The following is a 14,058-nucleotide window of genomic DNA, read 5'->3' on the forward strand; positions in this document are numbered from 1 at the left end:
AGGCCCTCCGAAAACACGCGTTTGCTTCGTGACACCAGGAGCCAGGAGCCTTTCGAGTCGAGGATCCTCGCTACGACGCCTAACGAATTTCGATATCCAGCGACTGGGGGGCACAAAGAGAGAAAGGGGTTGGAAAGGCGGCGCGGGTTACCGAGAGGGCATTCGTAGGAGAAAGGATGGCTGGTCATAGTATTGACTCGCTTTTGCGGATGCAGGGGCGGAGTTTTCGACCTCGTTCCCTTCCCGTCTCACTTCAACCCTCTCTTCGCCGTTGCTGCTGTTCAACCCGTTTTCTTTTTCCTCTTTCGACTCGCTTTCTCCCTATAAATAAACTGCACCCTCAACCCTCAGCATTCCGTTTTTTCCGTCGGTCCTCTGCAAGACGCATCCGTTCCTCCTTTTCGCCGCTTCCCCCACCCTGTGGCAAACTATGCTCTTTTTCATCCCTCTTTCCATCCCACGAGTGTTAACTCTCTCTACCTCGCCTTCAGGCGCGTCGATAGGACCACCAGCCCCCCTGTACAATAAGCATCCCTTTCTAACTCGTGGTGTACAGGTTAAATAAGTAAAAATAAAGTAGTTTTTACGAACAATGGAAACGTGTCTTGATCTTGCAGCAACTATGCATTAAGCAATTATATTATCTTCAAGTTGGCCCAAGACCAAAAAATGATACGTTTTGTTTTCGTTAAACAAAAATAAATAAGATAAAAGTTCTTAAGATGTAGTAACATTTTTCAAACATAAAAGCTACAATGTTTTGTTTAATAATCCACAGTTACAGACTTTCATTCGCTGAATGAAGGTCTGAAGAAGACCTGTAACAACATCTCCAATTTTTTTTTGAAGGGTGCTCCGATTTTGTTCTCTTCTGAAGCTTACCCAGGTTTACGTTTGCTTCTCCTTAAATCGTGCCTGTCACTCTTCCTACTTCCTCCCACGATAAACGTGTCCCGTCTCTCTCGATTCCTCCTCTTCGTCCCTCTGTCTTCCGGCAAAACCCCCACCTCTTGGTTGAATCCAGGCAGTCGGGGTCGAAAGGGGATGACTCGTCGCACAGGGCTGTCAAAGCCCCCTCCCACGCAACGACAAAACTCCCGTTGAAGGGTGAGCCAGCAATGGCGGCGGGACTTGTTGTATTTCGCTTTCGAGGTAAGCTCCATTCCCTTCTACCTTCTCGATTCCCGTTTCAACCCCCTGCTAGCCCGTGTGGGGCGCAGGGTGAGAGGACTGGCTGAAATGAATCCGAGCGAGGAGTCCAGGACCAGCCCGGACGACGGCTAAGGACGAACCGAGACGGAGGAATCGAAAGTGGCGGTGAGCAACGAAGAAAGAGGGCGAAAGAGGGTGGCTCGCGGGTTTGCCAGGGGGTGGAACGGAGAGGCGGAGGGTCTATATCGCTCGGAAACAGCAACCTCCATTTATTTTATTACATTATCATACCAACTAGGCGCTCGATAAGTGGGGCTTTAAAGCGGCGGTTCTCAAATCGTTTTCCGTAAAACGGCCGCTGCTTCCGGCGAGCCTGTAAGTCGACGGCTTCCGAAAAAAGCGATGGATCGAAAGTTCATAGGTTTCCACCGCCACCGCGCCGGGGAAAAATCGATTCAGCTGAACTGCGATTTTTGCCACTCGATGGTTCTGCAGTGGAGTGCTTCCACGTACAGTGAAGCGATCGCGAAGGAATTTTTGTTATTTTCGGGCTTGTTGCTGACTGGGTTTCGATGTTGGTGAAAGGAAGTTGCGATAATGACGATGACAAACATGTCCGATTTACATGAACGGTAACTTTAATTACGACCGAAAGAGGATTCGGTGCGCTCGCATCTTCTCACGAATCACGCTGAAACTGTTCAGCCGTTAAGTTAAATTTAAACCAAAACCAGCGACGTAGCTGCTTATCGAACAATGAGAGGGAATCGTGACCAGTCGTTTAATGACCGTCGATTATCATCGCGAATTTAAATTAAGCGCGAGCACAATTATGCCGACGTGTTTTCGAATTTTGTCTGATTCGTCTGTCCCGCGAACGATTCGATTGAGAACGAACGTTCGACCGACGATTGCCTTTTGTTTGACAAACAGCAAATAAATAATTATAATTAGCGACAGAAAATGCGCACGTATTCATAATTTCGATGTGAATTATCCATGCCTCGTTTCGATTAACGCCCGATTTATTAAATACGCTTGAATTGTAATTAAAATACGAACACTTCCACGTATATAATTCAATTCCACTCAAAAATAATTAATCGGAAAAATGGATGGTGGATGTGACTTTAAACGTCACTTAAAAAGAAGGGCTAGAATATACTTGAACAAATAAACCAGTAAAGCTTCAGAAAACATTCTACTTACGAGACTACTTCCGCGATACCTCAGTCCTGCATGTGTTCCACGACTATCGGAATTTCAGAAGAGGTAAAAAACTGTGTGATACGCGAGCCTAGCTCGGAATGTAAATTTCTTTCTATTTAGAAGAAACGACAGCTCGCTCCCTCGGTACATATTTCACGATGGAACCAGTCCATTACGATTTCCACGGGAACCCTCGGCCCCGGACAGACAAAAATCCTGGCGAATTTTTCACCCGGCCAGCTTGAACTCGAGGATTCGCCGAGTCGGCTGACGTTTAAGAAATCTGATTTTCTCCTCACGTATATCGGAGGATTACCCGAGTGTTCGCCTTCGACCAGGACCGACCACTTCATTCCGGATATCCACAAACAACAGGCGATTCATCCCTTCGATCCTCTTGGCTTTCCCTACTTTAACTTCGTCCCTTTCGCTCGCCGCGAGGACGGAATATGAAGTTCTTTTTTGTAGTTTATTGGCGCGGATAAATCGGACTAAATAAATTTCGCGAGAGGAATTTGCGTCGGATGAAAGTCCAAACGGGAATAAGATTGGTGGAATGTGTAGTTTCAGAATCGAAATTGTTTGTGTAAATAATTTGTCGCTGAGAGACGCAATTAATGCGGCATGTGTGACTCGATACAAACAAGTGTAGTCAACGAACAGAAATTATTAGAAATATACTGTTCCCTTCGTTGAGTTTAAAGCAATCGGGAGACGTTTTGATAGACGAGTGGGACAACGTTTTTAGTGAAAACTATCGAAAAATAGTATAAATATCGTCACAGAAGAATCAGAGCTGTATCAAAGACGAATGGTTGCTCGACGTCTTATTACTTAAACGATACAGTGTGTTTCATAAGGAATTGGAAGATGTTTTAATAGAAGAATGGGACAATAATTATATCAAAAGCAATGGTTATTAATAAAGCAATATATTGTGTTTCATAGGTGTTGAAATTCTCTTATCTACTTCCTACATTACCCTCCAATTTCCACTACTCTCTGTAGATGTAATGTTTCATCAAGATGAATGCCTGAGATCATCGATCAACTGTTTCAATTACTTCAAATGTAAAAGGTTATCACAGTAAGTGGATGACTGGGAAATGAGGCTGCATCGGTCAGAGGAGACTGTCGGTCCACCTTCATCCCTTTGTCCTCCCTTATTCCTCTCTCGTATTCTCCCTCTCCTGTAAAATCAATAGGTGCGTCGGCGTCCAGTACGATGGAATTCTGCCATGTAACGTCGAACGCTTAACTAAAATCGATCAAGCGCGACACGTGCCCAATACATATACACGTAATAAAATAAATCGCGACGATTTTGAAAGGTGAAGGAATATGTCGAATCTCCAAATCACGCGAATCGATCAATTCAATTTCTAATTCCATAATTCTACTTACTAGTCATCCTCTACATACAATCCCATCATTTCTTTTTCTACCATGAGTAATTTCACTTTAATCTACCATTTAACGGAGATAATGAATCTTAACGTAATGATTCGTAATGGAAAGAATATTTCTTTTTTTTTTTTTTTCATAGATCAACGATACACTTTGACAAATATTTATCCAATTATTCGCATTTCCGCTTGACTAAACAATATTTGCTCCGCCGCACCGCGTACTAGCGCCAACGGCAGCAGTTCGTCAAGCGTGAAGCTTGAACGGTGTACGACGACGAGCGGAATGGTTCCTTTGTCTCTTTTGCGAATTAATTCCGAGGACCCAGGACCTTTGTGCCCCGCGGGGGCTCTTACTTCGCGTCGAGCAAACCCAATTTGCCCTTAAACAAGAAGCATCTTCGCATAACTTAGCGTTGCGTGAAATCCAGCGTCAAAGGGAGGGAAACTCCTTCTTTTTAAGCTCCTCGAACTCGCCGGATTTAGACAGCGAGCATCAAAGCCGCCCTCGATCGAGAAAAAGATCAGGTAGGGATCTCGAGTTATCGAAACAATTAATACTTGAATCCTTTATCGCGTAGATCACAGAACGCAAATAGAAGTCATCGAAAATCTCAAGTATGCGAATCGAGCTCTGAAAATCTATTTATTAATTAATTTTGATGGTTATAAAATGAATTGCTAAGAGTTGTTTGCAAAATAAAAATGAGCCACTGATAGAAACAGTTTCTAATCAAATTTTTCACCAGAAAAACTTCAACTAAAACTGATTATTCTAAAATATTTAATTTGTTGAAAAGCGTATTGTGAATTTAATGTTAATAAAAACATATACATATATTACACATTTATATAGTGGAATTTTCCTAAATGCTCTATTTTTTATAGTTAATGAAAACATATGCTTTGATAAATAATCTCTTTTTTTTCTCTTTTCTGGCTTTTTTAAGATATCAAACAAACTCTTTACTTTATTTTACTCTTGATATTTAACCCATACGTATAATAATAGGTGTTGTACAAGTTTCAAAGACATTGTTAACATCCATTACCCTATATTTGCTTTTACATTCTTGTTTCTTGTATTTCTTGTATTTGTATTGAAGGCTTTCAATATTCCATTTGTTTTCATCATTTAAAGTTCTCTCACGGATACAGAATTGGTCTCGCCATCTACCGGTTGAAAGATGGAACTAATTTTGTTTTGTTTGGTGTTTATTGATACAAACAAATACAGACGTAAAATTGTGCTTATAAATGTTTATCGAAAGGAACCTAGGCTTAAAAATGAAATCCATTCATCAAATACAGTGTAAATAATGAAAACAATTGAAAATACAAATGAAAATGGTACGAATCATATTGGTGGCAACATCTAACGTTGAAAGATCGAAACTATTTCACGACAAACTTGGGTGTTTTCCCACCGATGGCTCTGTTCAAAAATATATAATTATATATAAAAATATACCTTTCAATCGCTAGATGGCGACTACCAGTTCTGTATCAGTGAGAGAATGTCAAATAATAAAAACCAAAGGGAATATCGGAAGCCTTCAATAAAGTACAAAAACAAGAATATAAAAACAAATATAAGATGATGAATGTTAAAAATATTTTTTGAAGTACTTATGCAAACATGTACAACATCTATTATTATATATATGTGATGAATATCAATAGGAGAAATGCATTTTATTTTTTTCTTATACAATAGACACATTTCAATAGTAAAATAAAGTAAAGAGTTTGTTTGTCCTTCATCTCATCTCATCCCGTCTCATCTCATTCTTTTTTCCATACAAACTTGTAGTAATATGTAGAAAAAATCGCATTGCGAAGAAAAGGCTTTGTAGTTTTTCTAAAGAAAAATGCTGAAAGTTACATAAAAATTTCGCCTCTAAACGGGAATACCCCGTGGAAAATCCAAAGCGATAGTGGTATATAGTGAGTTAAAACGCCTGCAGGTGTCAGCGAGAAAGAAAATGGCGAGAGGTTCGAGACAATGTTGGTGTCGGTCTGCACGCGGTGTTCGGTTTTAAGAATTTCCTTCTACCGGTTTACGATCAGCGTAATCCCCGTTGTTTAACGAGCACCGATCGTTTATATTTCATGTTCTCCGAGCAAACGTGCCGGCATCGGCAGTTTCGTTGGAGTTTGGTGTGAAAATCGATAAACTCGGGTCAAACGTCGAACCTTGCGCGCAGGTTTCCTTGTCGTCTGTTATTTCTTTCATCGAGGATCTTCGGCGTCAAGATGTCTACGTCCGTGACAGCCAAACTTCAGGATGACATGAATAGTATACCGTTGGCAGACGATGATCCTCAAGGTAAGATAATTCGTATGCACGTTTCTGACCTAATTTCCCTAATTGTGTTATCGCTATATAGTCTCTCGGTTATAACCTACGCGTACATAGTTTCTTAGATCTGTAAAAAATTGAAATTTCGGTCGAGTACTGCTCTTAAATTAACGATAAACTATTTTAATTATTGATAAATCATTGGTAAATTAAATAGAGCGCGCTTTTCTGACTCAGATTTGTTTCGCAATTGTTTATTGGAACGATTGTGTCGCTTCTTTTGTTGATCAACATATAGCACAGTGTTTCGTTATTCTTTCTGTAATTTTGCTCCAGAAATATGGAGAACCTGAATATAATTATAAGCTAATACAATATGCATGCAAATCGGACTTGGAGTGTATCATTGTACATATGTAAATAGTTTTGGTAGCTGTTACCCTGGCTTTTGTTTAAATCACTATTAACCCTTTGAGTGCTATGGATACGTATCGGTTTCGTTATCAGTGCGAAGAGTGCAAGAAAGTGTGATCCCAAGCAAGTATTTGTGTACGTGCAAATGTGTGTATCTATGCATGAAAGTGTTTGTGTGAAAGGAAAGAAGAAGGAATCTTATAATATCAGTTATACATATTTTGAATGTATAGTAATTATTCCCGAAGAAGAAATTTTGGATAACAGCTGTCACATGTCCGACTCGTTGGGTAGAGGACGCAGCATGGATTCCATCCCATCTACTTTCACGAACGGGAGCTGTAGTCCCAACAGTTAGTTCTAGAAAACCTTACATGATAGTATTGAAAAAATGTTTGCAAATACACGAAAGAATATCGTTCCAGGTTTAGATCCGGATATTAGTCCCGACGAGCAGGAAGAGAAGGCAAGGTTGATTGCTCAAGTACTCGAACTCCAGAATACTCTGGATGGTAAGTAAATCTTTAAGATATACAGTCTTACGTATGCTAGGCATCCCATCAAACAGTAATGATTAAATCCTTTAATTATATCTATGGAATAAGATTTTTTTTGCTCTTCAGACTTGTCACAGAGAGTGGACAGTGTGAAAGAGGAGAACCTGAAACTTAGAAGCGAGAATCAAGTACTGAGTCAATACATCGAGAACTTAATGTCGGCATCCAGTGTTTTTCAATCTACCAGCCCCAACGCCAAAAAAAAGTGAACTCATTTCCTTAAACTAGAAAAACAATTTAGAAGAAAAAGGGATCTTGAAATAATGTGATCTTTGGATCCTCCATAAAAAGTATGTACGCATTTATAATTATAACTGTCTTATTTGAGAAAAGAAAGAAGATATTGTAGATATAAGAATTTTTAAGACGTCGTTTAATATACCGTGCTTATTTTCGTGATTTGTGCGTTTCGTCAATCTGTACATACTTTTTACGGAGGAAGACATCATCAAGGGAAGATTTGTTTATTTTCTTTTAGATTTCCATTCGTATCGCGTCGACTTGAAAGCCTGTGGTTCGAATCAGCGCGTTGCAAACTTATCGTTTCTTTTTAATCACCGTATACGCTTTTCGCTTGCAAACAAACGCGCTTACAATTCTTACATATTGCCAAAGAAATCCATGTTGCATTTAAACAGTTCTTACCGAAGAATCTCGAATATTAATGATCTAAAGCCGTTTTACGACATCGATCGATAAGTTGGCCGATACTCGTGAAACGGAGAAGGGATTTATAATCGTATGAAATCAAACGATAGATGTAAGACTCGTAGCGAAATATTATTTTTTTTTTAGCATTTTTTCGAAAGTCTGTTTGTTTCTACTATTTTCAATTTGATTCGTCCAAGATCGATTGCTATCAGTGCATTTGATATTTACAAATAAGGCGCGAGGGTAATGAGTGTTTGTAGTTACCGTATTTAATCAAACACACCGGCGTTTTTTAATTCAAGCTTTCGCTTAAGAGTTCCGATATACTTGTATGCAATGTATGTAGCTGTACAAAAGAGGTAAGAAATAGTTATATATACAATTCTATATGAATGCAAGGTGAACCACGTAACTTGGTCGTCTGGATTATTTCCGATGTTAAATATTCATCGAATAGCAACGTTGCGTAGAAGAAAATACAAGAATTACATAGTAATCTAATTATTAAAGGAAAATGAAATTTTAATTGAACCCCAAATACCGGGAATAATGTGACTCTAAAAAGTATGCGTTTCATCCTGCATATTATATTATATATAATATTATTATGATATACATATATTAAAATATAGATTTACGTTCGTATGTACGGTGCAAGCAGAGTGTAAATTTCAATTGCCGAAAGCTTTGATCGACACTTTGCCTGCGGCGTAATCGATCAACGAATAATATGGTTAAAAGAAAAGGAAATGTACTGCAATTTGAAACTGCAACTCGCGATGGAGTTTCAGTTGAAGGGCACAAGCAGAATGCACAATCCCAAATTATTCCGTTGTTGATTAACACAGTGTTATAATAAACATTATATTCTATTGGAAGGTAACCAAGTTATTTATTCATCATAAAAAATACCATAAAAATTCGTATTTAAATCATTCTCATCCACTTCATGAACCATCGAATCATCGATCTTCGTTGTCGCAAAAAAAAAAAGATTTACGCGATTTCATTTATCAAATTTTCGTTGAATTATTCTATACATATAATAACCGTCGACATTGTCATTGTCGCCGCGACAACATAATATGTAGAATGATTCATTTCCAGTATACGATTGAACACAGAATTCGTAGAAATTAGTCCTGTCGTATTGCTAAAAACTGTATCGCTTTTTGACCCCAGCGAGTCTTTGATCCAGGTTTTGCTCGTCCGTTCTTCTTTATTCCTATCCACCATCCCTGATTGGCGTATTTTCGCGAACGGAAAGCATCGTAAGAACCGACGTTCCATTGCTCCCATTCTGTGTTATCCTTGTTCATATTTGGCTGCAAAAAATATCTACGTCTTAATAAATAATAATAATTTGAAGGGTAGAAAATCACGATCTTACCTCTCCGTACAAACGACCCTTCTTATTGAAAGCCAGGTAAAGACTAGTCTCGATGCTCTGTACTCGAATTACCCCAAACGATACCGGTATAATGTGAAGTAGGGCTAAAAATGGACAGAATACGTGAGAAAATCGCTTTGTTGAAAATACTTCTTGTATCGTTGTTACTATCGTTAGTTTTAGTAATAAGCATTGCTGAGAATTTTAACGATTCTCAGAATAATTACCATGCGCTTCGTTAGTGCCACTCAAACCCCGAACGCGTCCCGAATCTGTGATAGCAAGATGATAGCCAGTTCGACAAAATAATTTGATTACCAGGCAGTTGTATACAGGATTTTCCGCTGGTTTTCTCGGGTCCCATATTACGCAAGGTGGTTGTTTAATTATCTTGCTCGTGATATAACGTGGAGTTCTATAAAATAGAATTCAATATTTGCAGTTAACTGTGGCTAATATTTATTTGTTTATTTAATTACGTAATAATTGGTCTTTTATTTTTGAAATATTCCTTTGTGGAACCACTAGTAAATCTTGCTTATTATGAAAAAATCAATCATCAGGAAATGGCTAAACAAGTATAGTTATAATTATTTCATTTAAGTAGTCATTTTACGTTCTTCTATAACATTTGTTTGATAAACCTACGGTTTGCTTTTTTCCATTTTTTAATGAAAAATTCTCTTTATTTCACTGGTATCGATATGAAATCAAATTTTTCTGTTCGCTTACAACCTTCAGCTTTCTTTCTTTCTTTCTTTCTTTTTTTTTTTTTTTTGGTATTGCAAATATTGCATTTTCATACAACTTTCAATTCTTTCGCAATTTCTCTGATTGAATTCTTGAGCGTGAAGCAGTGGTAATAGAACACTTTCCAAAGGAAACTTTGCTGAATTCATATATTTTTCACGCGATTCAGTTATAATATCAACTAATACGCTGTTCGTTAGATATATTTGTAAACTTGGTATTAATTGTAAGCACAGACACTTTTAAAAACGCAAATGACAATTAAATGCATTTAAAAGAGCGCAAAATAAGTTTTCGTAAATTCACACTGTCACTTTATATCGTTCTGTGTAGAAGTTTCCGCTTTTATTTTCAACGACGGCGATGGTGCATTGTTCGAGGCCAATGAAACAAATATGACAATGACGGGGCTACGTATAATGATAAAACTAACGTCAACTGACACATGGAGGTGTGCTATTTATAACATATCATTACGTTTGGAAAAATGGGCCGATCGAGTTTTCAGGTCAGCAGGCATCGTGAATGAAGCGTGCTTCGTTGTACCGTAGACGTTTTCCAGCCCTGTTAATTTTAAACAGACGCTTCGAGGGGAAGAAAAGGCAATGTCGATAGACTTGATCCAAGAAGCGGAACGTCAACTGATAATAATCAAGCTAATGGCACCAATAATGAGATACGAACACACTACTATACATATAATGCTTCACACATACTCGTGGAAACTGTGCACCCTTCTCGTAACAAAACAAAATACTATCGTCACGTATAACAAGTATTCGTACCTAGTTGCAAGACTTGTGGTTACATTACATCTTGAGAAAAAAGAAAGTCGTTGAATTATAAATCAACGATAAAGTTTCGATTTACTAATATACATTCTATAGTTTGCACGAAATTGTGTGCTTATATTAACTTACTTTACTTGCATTATCATACAGATTTCTATACTTTTTCTTTCTTTCTAGAATAGTACTCTAGTTTCTGAAATATTTGATTCATCATCAAAGAGCAATTTTAAAATTGAAAATACAGAGACAGGAAAATTGTTCCATTTAGAAATCAGCATTAGTAGAATTACGTGTTGTTGACATTGCGCAAAGACGCCCCCGTTAATTACACGTAGAACGTGCAACGATCTATTTGTTGAAACTCGAGCACGGTCATAAACGTCGAACCTAATTTTGTGTTGCACGTCGTGCGTGCGCTTTAATGCAATTCGAGCGGAATTGCAGACTCGACGGTTGCCACGGTTCTCGAATGCCGGTAATAATATAACGCAGACCGATACCTGTTGTACCTAGTGACCCTGCTCTGTAATACACGTATACATATAGAGCAGAAAGTTAATCGAGTCAAGTGATCAATCAGTGCATATCGCATCGCGTATCGGAGGGTAACTTGGCGTTCGTCGTGAATGTTGCGATCAAGGTACGACACGTTGGCGTTGTGTCGTTTCGTTACGGGACTGCAATTGTGATTATGTCATACGCCGATGAAAAATTACATAATACATTTCGATCGTCCACTGAAATTGCTTTAACCTTGCCACAATGACCGCTAAAATAAATCTTAATCTTCTGGTGGTTTAGTATTCGTTATAAACTCTACTTTTCTAGAGAGTCCTCTGAGATACGCGGTGAAATTTGGGACAAGTTGTTCCAAACCAATTATAGTGGATAGTTTCTAATTACTGGCAAATACCCATTCTCATCGAATTTCACTGTGGTGGTCGGGTGTCTTCTGGTTTCTCTTTTTCCTCTGCGATCTCCATTAATCTCCTTCTCGTTCGCCGTTCCTTTCTCCTCAACGATCGATAGATCAGAATCATAGCTGTCGTCGCTGCAACTGTCATCGATGTCGCTGCATTCTTCGTCGCATGTTGGCGCCTCTAAATTTTCGTGAATCCACCGAAGACTCATCCTCTTACTATGGTTCTGTTCCCCTGATACCTGGTCAAACGAAAATTTCTTATAACTGGCTCCAACGAAAATTTCTCCAACTAATCATACAATTAGTGACAAATTTTGAAGCGTAAGAATAAGTTGGAATTGAATACTTTTGTTGTTCGTTTTCTTATTCGCTTCCTTTTGGTTTCCCTTTTACGCCGCATTTTTCTCGTGGAATTTGAAAGTTTCGGAATACAAGTGGAAGATAAGAAATGAAGCGTTAAAAGTAACGGAGAATTGTAAGATCCAAGATTAGCGGTAGTTTCGGTCTGTTAAAACAAACGACTGTCTCGAAGAACTAGCATGAACCATGTGTAGGGTTCATGCACGCAGAGAGAATCATACAATTTTATCAAGAGAGTCAGAATTCGTGGATAATACAATAATGTTATTTCAAAGAGAATATATTGCACATTGCACTTTTTCTCGTGGGATTGTAGAAAAGATTTCTGTGTAGGATAACAAACGAACACGGGAGAGTAACGGTGGTTTCGGTCTGTTAATGTCTAATCCCTGTTTTAGGAAAGCGATCATACAGATTAACGTGTCACTACGATCGTTTTATACGCGTTCAAAATGATTGTTTCATGAGAAATGTAGAAGATGAAGACAATCAAAAATTAGAAATCCTATTTATTAGGTATTAGGTGTTTCGATATATGATTTTGTGCAACTCATCAGTCATAATATCGTAGGATTAGTGTTATGTTTATTAATAATTTCTATTCGATACAAAAATTCTCTCTACTGAAAGAGTTACCAAAGAGAAACCGAAAATGCTAAATAAACAGCACTCCGTGTTTCTTAACGTGTACTTCACCTAGGAATTCCTCTACGTTCAATTAGATGTACAATTCACTTTCTAATTGGGTTGTAGAAAGCTGGACTTTGCCATTTTCTAATGTTAAATAAATTTAAATCTTCCTGTTGTTTACAGTGCAACAGATCTATCAATTGCACGAAATGGAATCATTAAATAAAATGAAATGGTACTAAATAATAATATGGTGTCATATTTTTCAATTTTTCGATTTTATTCTGTTCATGAATAACTTACTACAAATATAGTGTTCAATCTATCTCGTTACTCTTCACCAGAAAAACACGATCTATTTTTGAAAAGTATGTAATCCGTCCTTATCAATATTTAAAAACCAGTAAAAAAAATAGTACACATAAACATGAGTACAACTCTGATTTACGTGTGACTTTGCAGATGCAACCACAAACATTTTCACCCAGGATATTTCTGTTTACAAAGTTTACATAACACAAAGCAAACTTCTCTCTACAAAAAACAGACTATCTTGCCACGAAACTTTAATTGGAGAAATGATCGTCCCAAGATCCTCTTCTTGTACAGTTGAATACTCTACTAAACACAAACGCAATGAAATAAGACTATACTATTCTGACTTACCGAGAATCTTCTGGATACCAAGTTCCCTGGCAAAGTTGGACGCTGATCTTCTGCTGGACGACGCAACAGTGAATAGAATTCCGCCAGAAAGTGAGAAACACGGTAGTAGGAGGACACTGGTTTCGCAACACTTCCCAGCACGTCTATTGAACAGGTCGTGTTCCGTTTCACGGGGTCCACGCGCGCATTGTTCACCAGTACGATTCAGCAACGTCGATGGATGTGCAAATGTGCAGACGCACCTACCTACCTAGGTGCTCCGCGTTTATCAGACGACTGAGCCGGCTCTGTCGGCGTCGAGCTTCGTTGGATAATACTGGATATGACGCCGGGTCTATTGGTAGACGGCGTACTCAGCACTGGCCAGGGTAATTCGTGGTAGACTAAATTAAAAATGGGACACGCGGCGAAACCTGAAGAACGTGAAAGATCTTTTGTCCGGCGCTGTTCGCGCGTGATTCTGCGAGAGTACTCGCCAACGAGCGCGACAACCCATTAACGATACCTACTTCAGCGAATGTTGACGTTTCGGTGGATCGTTGTTCGTCCCGCGCGCAGTTAATTTTGCCGAAACTCGAGTCTTGGCGAAACGAACGACTTTTCGAGCTCGTTAATGTGTATCTGGATCAGCGTTTCCCGACATTCTACTTCCCTACTATGTAGCCAAGTGTTGCGCGGAATATTGCAGTTGAAATTATATTTGGATAAATGAGAGATAATAAAGGGGAATATAAGACAGTTTAAGAAAATAAATGTAAGCTGTTAATAACGAATGAAATTGAAATAGGAATTTAGAAGGATACAAACCTTTAGAAACGAGAAAAATCTGCAGTTTTCTTTTCACCCTCATTGCGAAAT

The 14,058-nt window shown here is 38.5% G+C and overlaps 2 protein-coding genes across 2 annotated transcripts; one reads left to right on the forward strand and one right to left on the reverse strand.

The window, feature by feature from the left end:
• Window positions 1–5,727: 5,727 nt before the first annotated feature.
• Window positions 5,728–8,569, forward strand: LOC128890792 (short coiled-coil protein B). The gene is made up of 4 exons (XM_054149647.1): window positions 5,728–6,096; window positions 6,717–6,836; window positions 6,909–6,995; window positions 7,107–8,569. The coding sequence occupies exons 1-4, from the start codon at window positions 6,024–6,026 to the stop codon at window positions 7,247–7,249; spliced, it is 423 nt and encodes a 140-aa protein (XP_054005622.1). The 5' UTR covers window positions 5,728–6,023; the 3' UTR covers window positions 7,250–8,569.
• On the reverse strand, window positions 7,821–13,756 carry LOC128890791 (fibroblast growth factor 1-like). Its single transcript, XM_054149646.1, has 5 exons — window positions 13,201–13,756; window positions 11,536–11,783; window positions 9,309–9,496; window positions 9,082–9,185; window positions 7,821–9,016 (listed from the first exon to the last, which is right to left on the reverse strand). Exons 2-5 carry the CDS (start codon window positions 11,751–11,753, stop codon window positions 8,828–8,830), a joined length of 699 nt encoding a protein of 232 aa, XP_054005621.1. The 5' UTR covers window positions 11,754–11,783; window positions 13,201–13,756; the 3' UTR covers window positions 7,821–8,827.
• Window positions 13,757–14,058: the final 302 nt, after the last annotated feature.

This window comes from Hylaeus anthracinus, unplaced genomic scaffold, assembly GCF_026225885.1.
Source record: "Hylaeus anthracinus isolate JK02 unplaced genomic scaffold, UHH_iyHylAnth1.0_haploid 12001, whole genome shotgun sequence".
NCBI lineage: Eukaryota > Metazoa > Arthropoda > Insecta > Hymenoptera > Colletidae > Hylaeus > Hylaeus anthracinus.

Excerpts from the sequence above, each read along its gene's own strand:
- LOC128890792 (XM_054149647.1), top strand. The coding sequence starts at position 6,024 with ATGTCTACGTCCGTGACAGCCAAACTTCAGGATGACATGAATAGTATA. Across the intron at positions 6,837-6,908 it reads CGGGAGCTGTAGTCCCAACA|GTTTAGATCCGGATATTAGT; the intron begins GTTAGTTCTAGA and ends ATATCGTTCCAG. Across the intron at positions 6,996-7,106 it reads ACTCCAGAATACTCTGGATG|ACTTGTCACAGAGAGTGGAC; the intron begins GTAAGTAAATCT and ends TTTGCTCTTCAG.
- LOC128890791 (XM_054149646.1), bottom strand. The coding sequence starts at position 11,753 with ATGAGTCTTCGGTGGATTCACGAAAATTTAGAGGCGCCAACATGCGAC. Across the intron at positions 9,186-9,308 it reads TGGCACTAACGAAGCGCATG|CCCTACTTCACATTATACCG; the intron begins GTAATTATTCTG and ends GTCCATTTTTAG. Across the intron at positions 9,017-9,081 it reads AGGGTCGTTTGTACGGAGAG|CCAAATATGAACAAGGATAA; the intron begins GTAAGATCGTGA and ends TATTTTTTGCAG.